The 11,818-nt window shown below is 35.4% G+C and overlaps 3 protein-coding genes and 1 long non-coding RNA gene across 9 annotated transcripts; 2 read left to right on the forward strand and 2 right to left on the reverse strand.

Moving 5' to 3' along the window:
- Window positions 1–223: 223 nt before the first annotated feature.
- LOC107787261 (uncharacterized) lies at window positions 224–4,712 on the reverse strand. 5 transcript variants are annotated; one of them, XR_001648356.2, is made up of 8 exons: window positions 4,449–4,712; window positions 3,241–3,326; window positions 2,772–2,848; window positions 1,705–2,002; window positions 1,484–1,610; window positions 1,135–1,416; window positions 731–1,052; window positions 224–618 (listed from the first exon to the last, which is right to left on the reverse strand). XR_001648356.2 is itself a non-coding variant. In XM_016608809.2 (8 exons), exons 3-5 carry the CDS (start codon window positions 2,166–2,168, stop codon window positions 1,243–1,245), a joined length of 765 nt encoding a protein of 254 aa, XP_016464295.1. In that variant the 5' UTR covers window positions 2,169–2,848; window positions 3,241–3,326; window positions 4,449–4,712; the 3' UTR covers window positions 224–618; window positions 731–845; window positions 944–1,052; window positions 1,135–1,242. The 5 variants fall into 5 exon arrangements, 3 of the variants coding, with proteins under 3 accessions (XP_016464295.1, XP_016464294.1, XP_016464296.1); XR_001648357.2 differs by having other exon boundaries at window positions 1,705–1,819; window positions 4,449–4,710; XM_016608809.2 differs by having other exon boundaries at window positions 731–845; window positions 944–1,052; window positions 1,705–2,848.
- A 1,519-nt stretch (window positions 4,713–6,231) lies between these two features.
- LOC107787262 (pentatricopeptide repeat-containing protein At3g21470) lies at window positions 6,232–8,032 on the forward strand. Its single transcript, XM_016608812.2, is given in 2 exon segments — window positions 6,232–7,708; window positions 7,710–8,032. Coding segments are annotated over 2 exon segments (1,644 nt in total). The 5' UTR covers window positions 6,232–6,385; the 3' UTR covers window positions 8,031–8,032.
- A 130-nt stretch (window positions 8,033–8,162) lies between these two features.
- LOC107787263 (psbP domain-containing protein 4, chloroplastic-like) lies at window positions 8,163–10,189 on the reverse strand. The gene is made up of 5 exons (XM_016608813.2): window positions 9,582–10,189; window positions 9,175–9,278; window positions 8,918–9,029; window positions 8,512–8,739; window positions 8,163–8,428 (listed from the first exon to the last, which is right to left on the reverse strand). Exons 1-5 carry the CDS (start codon window positions 9,907–9,909, stop codon window positions 8,364–8,366), a joined length of 837 nt encoding a protein of 278 aa, XP_016464299.1. The 5' UTR covers window positions 9,910–10,189; the 3' UTR covers window positions 8,163–8,363.
- LOC142170715 (uncharacterized) lies at window positions 8,460–9,740 on the forward strand. Of its 2 annotated transcripts, none has more exons than XR_012700111.1 (4): window positions 8,460–8,596; window positions 8,939–9,112; window positions 9,192–9,264; window positions 9,600–9,740. It is a non-coding gene; the product is annotated as an uncharacterized LOC142170715 (long non-coding RNA). The 2 variants fall into 2 exon arrangements; XR_012700110.1 differs by having other exon boundaries at window positions 8,939–9,070; window positions 9,192–9,485; window positions 9,600–9,737.
- Window positions 10,190–11,818: the final 1,629 nt, after the last annotated feature.

The raw sequence follows: 11,818 nt of genomic DNA on the forward strand, positions 1-11,818 counted from the left end.
GAATTTAAAAAAGAAAAATAAGGTAAAATACTTACCTTAAATCCAGAATTTATTCCCGAGGAAAGTTCATGGAGCAATTGACAATCATTATAATCAATATTATATGTATAATTCCTGGTGACATTTGTGTTGAATTCAGTAGCAAATCGTGGCATTTTTAGGCAGAATCCTACTGTATTTTTAATTACCCACCTGCCAAATAAAACAGCCAACCAAATACCTAACAATTAACCAAAAACCTAATATAACAATCCAAAATTCAATATTTATCACAAGCGAACAATAATATTTATAACAATTCAATCAACTAATGAAACACCGAACTATCAAACAACATAAATTAAACATGTCTCTAACTTCAACTCTAAAACATTCAAATAGCCTATTCAGATTCAATCTCCTCCTCAGACTCAGATTCAGACTCCATTGCAGCTCTTTTCTTGCTTTTCTTTTTTAACAATTTTTAAATCAAAGCCTGAGTTTCTTGAAGTTCTTGCGACATTTGATCCACTTTTTGACGCATAGATTTCATGTCTTCTTGGGAAACTAATGCCCCAGTGAATAATGATGTTGGTGGACGACAGGAGGATGGTTGTACTCCAATCCCGTAGGTTCGACCTTTATTTTATTATTTTCACGAGAAATAAAGAAAAGAAAGTAAAAGAAGTAAGAAAACAAACAAGCAACTTTCAAATTAATACCAAAATAGATTATTATATAATATTTATACCTTTATTCACACCACCAGCCGCTTGTGTCCAAATTGCAGTCATATCCTCCGGGGTCGGCTAAGCTCCTTCAGGTTGAGTTTGTTGCCATGTATCAAGATCAATATGATACTTGTCCTGAAATAAAAATAATACACGTTATATAAATAAAATAAACCAAGAAGGAAAAATAATATAGTGTTGGTGTTTGGATTATATAAATATCTCTAAAGCACGTGGTTCGATCCATCCTTCTCTTGTGCTATCCTTCTTCTTCTTCTTCTTCTTCTTGTGTGTCTTTGCAAAGACCTCAGCATAAGTCACATTTCCCCCACGTTCCTTTCCCTGAAAATTAAGAATTAATTAGGATATATATATGTTCAATTTGCATATTTGTAAAACTAAAAATATTTTATAATGAAATTACCATTCTCCAACGATGGGCATCAAAACTAATAGAACCTCCAGTATGCAATGCTCCACCCTTAGTAGAAGCTCTGTTTAACTTTGCTTGTTCACTCTTCTTCTTCTTCTACTAAGGGGTGTTCCACTTCGCCAAGAGCTGATTCCAGACATCTTCACGTATCCAATTAGGCTTTTTGCCACCTTTCCTAGCAACATGATGTGAATTTGTTATCAGCTTCTGTGCTTTCTTCTCGAAGTTATCATGCACCAGATTTTCAAGTGTTGGCTGCCATACGCACTTAACCTGCAAAATTGAATAAATAATATTAGACAAATGAAGATAAGTATTAATAAAATTTAATTTATCTTACCTTAAATTTTTGCCACATATTCATTCTGATCTGGTACAGTATCTGTCTCCAAGAATTCCATGGCTCGTCAAAAAATGGCTTCATAGATTCCATCACCATATGCGCGGCCTGAAAGGATGGCAAAAACCTGCATTTAATTTTAACATATAAAATGTCATTAAATTCATTATATGCAAAAAAAAAATTGAAAGTTTTTAAAAGGAAATTGAATAAAAACTCACCCGACGTCACGGGGAATGATAATCAGCTGATGAAGATGATTGTACTGTACAGTCCCTCCAATACAATATCTCACGGTACCAGCAACTGTAGACGTACTGGTAGATGGGGATGCAGCTGCGTGAGAGCCTCCAATATCCAAGTTAGATATACTTGGAGTGGATGATGCTGGAGATGATAATTGAGTGGGCGATGTATGAGGCACAAAAGATGAACCGCCATGCTGGCTACTATGATGGCTCGAGGATGCAATCGGTGGTGAGATGTCAATCTGACTAGCAAGACCACGCGGGGAAGAAGCTGGGAAATGAGGCGTGGGTATTAAATTAATGGTGGTCGAAGCTGAGCCACCATGAGAAGGCATGGAGTAATACTGAAGTGAGTTAGATGGGGGAGGGGCTTTGAAAAAGTCAGATGACTGTGAAGCTGACATGGAAGGACGAGGAGGCATAGGAAGAGGGCTCATTTTTGGTATAGGTGGAGGAAGCTGACTTGATCTAGGTAAAGTGTGTTTCTTCTTCTTAGATTTTCTTATTTTTTTACCGCGAGAATCAATTTGGGACAAATTAAAGTGGCCAAGGGGATTCAGTAAACGATCAGGATATACATGAAAAAAACAGAGGCCAAAGAGTAAAAAATATTGATGTCAAGTAAATAAGGAAGAGAACACCTGAACTTGTCCTAATATAAATGTAAAGTGCCAGCCCTCTTTTTCTCCATTTTCCTACTAATCCAACGTATATTTAGAAATCAGACCACCATATGTTACCCACATAAAAGTTCAACTCTCAACCAAGCAGGATGATGAGTAATATTTCCCTTAATTTATAAAAGAACCAGAAATCAGCTAGGCCAATCTAAAGTCTAAAAGGATAAACTGACTTCAATTATTTATTGTAAGAAGCCATTTCTTTTAAATACCTGAAAGCTTTTTCAATCAACACATGAAAAATATCACCAAAAGCATCTATCCTTGCCGAATACAATCGAAATTCACATGAAGCGGCAACATATATATGAAACTAAAAGGAATTTGATTTTTTCAAAGAAGTGATTGAAAAATTCTTACAGAAGCTATGGACAAATTCTTCTGATAATTGACTTGATACGGACAACCTTTAAAAACAGTTTGAATGTTGTTCCTACCTACAGAAAAACAAGGAAAAATCTATAGTTGAAACCCAGAAGTCAAGCAAACAGCAGAACGCGCACTTAAAAGAAAAATCAGAAACAAAATAGAGGAAAAAAAACACGCACACACACATCTCATAAAAATTGCAAAAAAAGGAGCTAGAGCTCATTGTTACATAATAAGGGCTAATCACAAAGAAAAGGAACTACATGTGATACTTGGAGAAGAAAATTAATTTTTTATATTGATAAACAATACATGAAAATGAAGTCAAAGACGTTATTTAATAAGAAATAGCAATCAACTGCTATATGTTGTTCCATTGATTCCAAATGTGAAGTAATACCACAACTAACTAGAGAAAATAAATGTAGGGTATGTCATAAATAAGATATAAGAAACTTACCCTAATTCTATCATAAAGGTTCCATCCAAAGTTTGATGAAAACTTGCCCAAAGCAGTATGTATGTCCTATCTCGAGCCTCAGTATCCTAGACAAGAGGAGGGTAGTATATTCGTATAAAAAAAATAATACTATGTGTAGACTAATATTAAGTGCATTAGAAATAATCATTCTCTTCATCTTGTCGTATGTGGATGGAATACCTTCATAAATTAATTATGGGTGTTGCGCTGCAACTTACTTTAGCGTATTTTGCTATGAGTAGACTAATATTTGTATCATTAGGCCTAGTTACAAGAAATCTGGAAAACAAACTAAAAGTATGTATTAAGATTTATTCCAATTTAAAATAAAATAAAAAAACTAAGTGATTTAAGTAGAGAAAGAAGCAGATAATTAATAGATGTGAGTTGTGTTGTACTCTATTCCATTTTCTTCAATCTCTGTGTGCTTTTAATATGATGTTGTTCTAAGCAACTCTATTTCTGATATTTCTTTTCTTGTTTTTCGCTATCTATTATGTTGTAATAGTATCAATACTTCATATACACCTATCGAACTTTTACTTGAACGGAGAGCTTAATTATTTTCAAATATTTGGAGGATATAATATTGGTCCGCTAAGTTTGCTACACTTTGAAAGAATCTGCTCATATCTTCATCGTGCAGTTTTCCCTCATTTTTCGATTCTTATTCCAAGTTAAAGCAGAATTAATCTAAATATGTATCTACTTAGGAGAATTAATATCAACTTACACCTAATTCCTTTTTCTCAACTTTCATTCCAATCATAATACACCCAGTAAAAGTATAATATCAATCATACCTCTAAAGAAAGGTGAGACCCAGTTCTCTTAAATGGAAAAAATAGGCATGCCATGTTTATAAGATAATCCTGTATGTTTCATAATATACTTCTTGTACAAAGGATTCAGTATAAAGATCCCACCTTTGACACAAACTCTTTTTCTTTAAATTCTCTCGCCCCTCTCTCCAAATTCATATTCCTAGTTCCCTAATCTTCAATTAATAACCCACTGCAAGTAATAAGGAGTAATCCAATTACCCTCGATAATTTACAGTTAAAATATTAGGGTTAATTTCAAAAATAAGATATTGGGTATGTGGGAGAACAATCATCATATTCTTCATACGTACTAGACAATCCTAATCATCTCAACAAAGCCAAAATAAAGATAAGTTGTCTTACCATGAGATGGTAGCAGCAATGGCGAAATGGCGGCTGAGCAGCAACGATGAAAATCTTTACCTAGGGATGGATGGTGACGATCAACGGTGTGACAGAGAAGGCACGATGGTAGCAAAAAGTAACTTTGGGATGGTGGCCAACTATAACGAGAAGAGGGCAGCGGTGATGATAAACTTCATTTATATTTTTGAAATATTTTTCAAATTTTTTGAACTTAGTTATTGATTAGAAATAGAGGGAATAGGTGATTTTAGTGAAAAAAACTGGAGGGAAAGCTAAAATAATACTGGCAGCTTTCAAGAAATGTCTAGGTTTTTAAAAATAATCTGCGACTGATTCCGTCGCAAAACTAGTGACCGTTTCAGTTGCAATTTAAAAAAAATAATTTGACCAAAGTTTAAATATTTGTGACCGAAACGGTCGCCAATGGTCAAATAAAATTGTTTGACTTTTAGTTTCCGACTGAATCCATCACAATAATTTATTCCCAATTTTTGCGCGAGACGTTGCGACCAATGTTGTCGGAAAAATAGTCGAAAAAAATAAAAAAAAATATAACAAATATTATTTTTGAAAATTCCGACTGAATCAGTCGAAAGACTGATTGCTATCTTTTAGTAGTGAAGATTCAAGTCACAAGATGCAGCAAAAATGCAGAAGATGATTGCGAGGAAATAAAATAAAGAGGATGACAGTAGCCCTAAGATTTTGTAACAGTAGTTATTATGATTATACTAGCCTTTTTTTGTTTCTTATTTATTCAAAATAAAAATCCTAGAAGACCTTAGTTTATCTCCTATGGTTAATTTAATTAGACTTGGTGTAAATATTTGATGCGGGTAAATTTTTACCACACCCGGAAAGTTCAACAATAATTCTATGTATATAATTCCATGTATATATTTGTACATATCAAAATATTGATAATTAGTAATAGGGGTGTCAATAAATATTTAAAAACCAACAGAACCGTATCACACCGAACCAATTTTTAGGTTCTTTTAATAAAATCGTAGGTTTTTATATAACTCTATAACCGTGCCGATAATTAGGATAGGTTTTTTATTTTATGAAAATAAATCGAAAAAAATTACCGAACCGTACCAAATAAATTTACATAAAAAAAATATATTTATAAAGTTTAAAAATAATAAAGCATTAAATTTTTCCTTGGGCCTTGAAATTATAAAATGATTACAAGTCAACAAGTAATTAAGCTCAAAATCCTAATCTCCAAACCTATTATACTACTTTTATTGAAACTAAATTATTTCAAGCATATTCACTAGCAACACACAATGAATTCTAGCGATTATGAGTAGCAAACTACAATGTATTGAATATGTTTCCTTTCGTATGATTTAAATTTATATTTTCAAATATTTAATATTCCACTTTATTCTTGAGTCCCAACTTGCTTAATATCTTTCCACTCGAGTAATTTATATTTCCTTTGTCTTTGTTTAGTTTCTTTTGTGTTGTTGTAGAATAGTTGATAGATCTATACTCTGTCTATCTTTCATGTTCTCTTAATTCACACCCTTTAATAGAACTGTACCGATATCGAAGAAAAACTGACATGATTAGTATAATTTCTAAAAGTCTAATTTTTTATTATACATAATAAAATAGCCAAAAAATTAGTATGGTCCAAATTTTATAAAATAACTTGTCAAACCGAACCATTGGCATCCTTATTCAGTAACGACACCCTATACACAATACAAATTTTGATTGAATTTAAAAGTGCAACTCTAGCCTTCAAATCCGCCGAATAGGAATACATAGGACCAGAAATATAATAATCAGAAAATAGGATTAAAATCGAAAAGAACCGTCAGAAACTTTTGAGTCAGCTAATTGACATTTGCAAGAACGATTAAAGCAAGAAACTTTATCCTTGGCCACAAGGAACTCAGAATGATCTTCACTGTAAAATGAAAAACAACCATAAGAATTGCCAAATTCAAAGTTCTCGATTGTGTTCACTGAATAATATCACAAACCCATTAATAAATTGGGCTTATAACATAAAGAAATGCGTATATCAAGGAAAATTCAAAGAAGCCTTTTTAATATACAGCCATAATCGTGTTAATGGAAGTTTAATGGTGGGTGCTGTTCCTTTGGTGCTAAAGGCATGTGCTGCACTTTCAATGCTTAGCCTCGGCAAAGCTTTACATGCTGAATCTGTGAAATCAGGATTTGATTGTAATGTTATGGTGGGGACTGCATTGTTGGATATGTATGGGAAATGTGGTGAAATTTGGAGTGCCCGGAAGGTGTTTGATTATATGCCTGAAAGAAATGTGATAACATGGAATGCTATGATAGGAGGACATATGAAGGGTGGTGATACAAAGACTGCAATTTTGTTGTTTGAGAATATGTATGAGAAGACAATTGTGACTTGGAATGAAATGATTGACGGGTATGCTAGAAATGGAGATATGGTGATGGCTAGGAGGTTTTTTAACCGGGTGCCGGATGAGTTTAGGAATGTAGTCACATGGAGTGTTATGGTTGATGGGTATGCTAGTAATGGAGATATGGATGCTGCAAGGGAACTGTTTGAGATAATGCCAAGAAGAAATTTCTATGTCTGGTCATCAATGGTTTCTGGGTATTTTAAGAAGGGTGATGTTAAGAGTGCCAAGGCCATATTTGATAGGATAACTATGAAGAACTTGGTGAATTGGAATTCATTGATATGTGGTTATACACAGAATGGATACTGTGAAGAAGCCTTAGAAGCATTTTCTAAAATGCAAGATGAGGGGTTTGAACCGGATGAGGTTACTGTAGTTAGTGTTTTATCGGCTTGTGCACAGTTGGCTTTGCTGGATGTTGGCAAGGAAATACATGAAATGATAATCCGGAAAGGGATTGAATTGAATCAATTTGTTCTTAATGGGTTGGTTGATATGTATGCGAAATGTGGGGATTTAAGTAATGCCAGATTGATTTTTGAAGGAATGTCAGTTAAAAATGCTGCTGCTTGGAACTCACTAATATCTGCTTATGCCACTCATGGCCACTGTGTGGAGGCAATTAATTTCTTCGAGAGAATGAAGAGCTCAGGAGTGAAACCTAATGATATAACATTTCTTTCAGTGCTATCGGCTTGTGCCCATGGTGGATTCGTGGAGGAAGGTTTAGAGATTGTCTCCGGGATGGAGAAATATGGGTTGAAGGCAAGTATCAAGCATTATGGTTGTCTTGTTGACCTTTTGGGAAGGGCCGGAAGATTAAAGGAGGCTTGTGAATTTGATAAAAGGCATGCCTGTCACACCAAATGACACAGTTTTAGGGGCTCTGCTTGGAGCATGCCGGGTTCACTCGGACACAGATGTGGTAGAACACGTGTTGAACGAGGTCAAAAAATTGAGCTGCAGTTGCAATTCCAGTGTTGATGCACATTATGTGATTCTTTCTAATATATATGCTGCCTCTGAAAGATGGGAGAAGGCTGAAAGGATGAGGTTTGCCTTGTCAAATAAAGGGTCTCAAAAGACACCTGGGTGTAGTGTGGTCATGCTTGATGTACCGGAGACTAGTTTTATGCAAGTATTGCCAGAATAATTAACTTCTAAAACATGATACTAACTCTTGCCGTTGGACGATGTTGAGGTGACTGCAGTGGCAATCAAACAGAGCTATCAATGCCTCATGTAGAAATTAATCCAAAAGAGGTGCCTTCTGAAACTTGCAACATGTAGAAGTTTACTATAATCATTGCTAGCAAAAAATTGTTACAAAACTCAATCTCGAGGAGATGCTCCTCTAATATATTGAACTGTATATAATGCTAGAAGTAAAGTGGCTGGTTCTAAATATTTATGATTGTAGCCACCAACTCTTCTTGTGTATTCCACTTTTGCTAAGGTACTATCACACATGGAGTCGATGTGCCAATCAGACAACCCTGAAAGACTCAGCAATCTTTCTCAAATCTTTGTAATACTTTTTCCATTGAAGACCTGTGAAATCACAGCGAGTTTTAGGATTTTACTACTATATAGCAGATATTCCGAAGATAGAAAGCGTGGATTTGAATTTTTACCATTTCCAGTGACATTGAACAAGTATAGGCGATTTCCGGCGGCTGTTGCTGTGATCAATACGTGGGGTGGCTCTAATTCGAACTGGTAATATTTTCTTCCTGAATGCTCTGCTACTTCAGCTCTTAAGACTTTACCTTCCACACTCTCTCCAATGACTTCAGGCCCAAAAGCGCTGATCACTTTATCTGGAGGTCCAATTTGTTCTATGGTGGCTTCTTCACCAATTTCTGGGTCATATTTGGAGTTAGAATACCACCAAGATTGAATCCGTCAGATACAAATTGAGTTGATATATTTATTTGCCAGTGTGTTTTTTACACTTTCATCCCTATGTCCACCTAATCTCTTTTAGTTCTCTTAGCTTCAGTACTAGAATAGAAGGAAGAAAAAACATGAGATGCTCACCATCTGAAAATCTTTTAACAGGAGCCACAACTACAGAGATACGCCCTTCTTTGGGGTTCGCAAACCTCAAATCAATCTCTGTACCACCTAGATCAGCAATTGACACAGGGACCTGTTCAATAGGTGAAAACTTCAAAAGTGAACCTGACTAAGGTATGTCCAATTGTGCAAAGTAAATTGACATCAAGCTGAAAGGTAATTTCTCTGACATTGTTGAATATTAAAATACATACAGTTGTGAATAACTGGATTCTTACCTCTTCCCAATTATCAGGCACTGAAAAAGCATAAGGAATGATAGGACTCCATCCAACACCATGTCCACCTGACTTGTCATCCGGTCTTCTGTATGTCCTCCAACCTGCCTGAGCAATTTTGTTCTTGTTAAGATGAACATTTACTTGGAAAAAGAAAAAGCACAGACGAAAAAGAAGCGAAGAATTTCAGTTATATACACGTTGGCTCTGTGTTCTTTCATTATCTGAATGTAGTCTATGTCTGCAATTTTCCAGCCTAGACACAATCTTTTGTTGCTATTTTGAGGTTGTTAATAATTCTATTTGATTTGGTAAGAGTCTACTAGTTGTCCAAGTTTTCCAACATCACTCATGAATATGCCAATAAGCTTACTGCAGCTTATGAAGTGTGGGATTATGAAACTAACCTTCTTCATCTGGTTCAGAAAGTCCAGGAACTCTCCCTGCTAGGAGGCCTTGTTTCACCACAGCATATCCCTCTCCAGGTAAACCAAGCAGGACTGATGAAATCAGAGAGACTCCAGATACAATAGTTGACCTCCTATTCAATGAGCCTGCAGATTTTTCACAATCCTGGTTCACATGCACATCTTCTTTAGAACAAGCAGCAGCCTTAATTCTTGAACACCCTTTTTCTGTGACAGCATGAGGAACTACTTGGCGAGACGAAATCACCTGTCTGCTCAGATTGTTTTTCCAAGAAAGGCAACTGCTGCTGTATACAAATGTGCCCATTTCCTCTCAACCAAGAAAGTAGGAGAGAGAAATGAGGTTTCTGAAATGTTTTCTATGCAATCTTGAGGAGATTCAATACGGGAAATTTCAAAAAGTGGTTTGCAGATTTAAGCCTTTCTGAATCTGCCGTTGGATTGTTCTCTAAACTTCTGGTATCAGTTCTTCCCTGCTCAAGTTAAAAAGAGCTTTCCGATTGGGTTGGCACTTGACACCTAGCAAAAGCTGAGGCCCACAGGCCCTAAAATGTCTTGAGATTTTTGTGGTTGTGGTGCGACTGATTTGAAGATTAGTTTTTGCTTCATCAAATAAAGTTTTTGAAAAGTTCTGGTTTTACATTTTACGACTTGTCACTTGATGCTCACCAAATTAAATAAAAATAAAGACTATATTGTGTGGTTATTCCGTTAAGAAATTCATGTAAATGAACAAGAACTTCCCAGATCGCGTGTACTTTTGCAAGTTCAACAAAATTTTGGTTCAATTTGGTGAGTTTTTTTTGCAAGGAATTGAAAAAAAACACATGTAAAATTAATAATATACCCCACACTCGATATTTGGACCAAATTACAATAAGTTACTATAGTTTAGTGATAAACTAAGATGAGAGTATATATCAATTTATGTGAAGAGGTTGTTTTTATCGCTCGAAACTGTGATCTCATGGTAAAGTTGTTGTCATGTGACCAGGAGATCACGGGTTCGAGCCATGGAAACAACCTTTTGCAGAAATGCAGGGTAAGACTATTTACGATAGACCTTTGTGGTTCGGCCCTTTCCCGGACCCCGAGCTTAGTGCATCGGACTGCCCTTTTTTGTGATATGAGTATAATGTTATGCATTTGGTAGATTGAAACTGATATAGGGATTAAATATTTCTTATCTTACCAAGAAAGAAAGCTGCTTTGCTTCAATCTCTGCCATCATACTGGCCCGAGAAAATGAGGGAGAACAAACCACAAATCTTTTCTTCTCTGTTCACTTTGCCCTTCGCTAATACTTTAGTCAGATATGCCCTTACTCTCACATAGTTGGTCCATATATGCCCTTTTCGAAACGGAATTCACCCAAATTAATCATCTCTTTTTTTTTTCTTTTTTCTTTCTCCCATGTCCGATCTCCTCCATTGCTGATGCCTTCTCCATTTCTGTCACTAATTTCACGTGATTTTATTCCTAAAATCCAAACCTACACCACCAAAAGCTTCCTAGCGAGAAAGCTCTAGTTCTTCTGAAAAGGAGATGAAGATTGTCGGAGAAATTTTTTCGGTGGTGTTAATTTGGTGAAGGTAGAATATGGTTATTCAAATTTTGAAGATGTTTTCTGTGGAGCTTCATATCTGAAAGGAACAAGACCTTCAAAATATGAATAACCATATCCTACCTTCACAAAATTAACACCATCGAAAATATTTCTCCAACAATTTTCATCTCCTTCAGGTCAGAAGAACCTATGGGGTTTGTGATAGTAAAACTAGCAGTAATACATGAGTTTTGTCAAGTGAAATTGGTGATGAAAATGGAGAAGGCATCAACAATGAAGGAAATTGGATATGGAAGAAAGAAAAAGGAAAAAAAAAAAGAGAAGAAAGAAAAGAGGAAGGTAAATAAAAAAAAAAGTACTAATAAAAAGAAAATAGTGTTTGTAATACACTTCAATTAACGAAAGAGCTAATTAGTTTGGGTGGATTCCGCGACAGTAAGGGCATACATGGACCAACTATGTGACGGTAAGGGCATATATAGGCTAAAATATTAACGAAGTGCAAATGTGCTCAATTTCATATAGTACAAGGGTATATTTGGACCTTTCCCATTCCGAGAACGCAAACTAAAACCACTAAGCGGTGCATCCCAACTTCAAAAAAGCCTAAGGAATCACAATTCTTGTGACAACCTAATAAACGTTACAA

This window comes from Nicotiana tabacum, chromosome 16 (genome assembly GCF_000715075.1).
Source record: "Nicotiana tabacum cultivar K326 chromosome 16, ASM71507v2, whole genome shotgun sequence".
NCBI lineage: Eukaryota > Viridiplantae > Streptophyta > Magnoliopsida > Solanales > Solanaceae > Nicotiana > Nicotiana tabacum.

What these genes read in the sequence shown, in the direction of transcription:
- LOC107787263 (XM_016608813.2), bottom strand. Translation starts at nt 9,909, where the DNA reads ATGGGCACATTTGTATACAGCAGCAGTTGCCTTTCTTGGAAAAACAAT. An exon ending in TTCTGAACCAGATGAAGAAG is followed by an intron (nt 9,279 to 9,581) that starts GTTAGTTTCATA and finishes TTGCTCAGGCAG; the next exon opens with GTTGGAGGACATACAGAAGA. An exon ending in TGCCTGATAATTGGGAAGAG is followed by an intron (nt 9,030 to 9,174) that starts GTAAGAATCCAG and finishes CCTATTGAACAG; the next exon opens with GTCCCTGTGTCAATTGCTGA.
- LOC107787261 (XM_016608810.2), bottom strand. Translation starts at nt 2,168, where the DNA reads ATGAGCCCTCTTCCTATGCCTCCTCGTCCTTCCATGTCAGCTTCACAG. An exon ending in ATCATTCCCCGTGACGTCGG is followed by an intron (nt 1,611 to 1,704) that starts GTGAGTTTTTAT and finishes AATTAAATGCAG; the next exon opens with GTTTTTGCCATCCTTTCAGG. An exon ending in ATATGTGGCAAAAATTTAAG is followed by an intron (nt 1,417 to 1,483) that starts GTAAGATAAATT and finishes TCAATTTTGCAG; the next exon opens with GTTAAGTGCGTATGGCAGCC.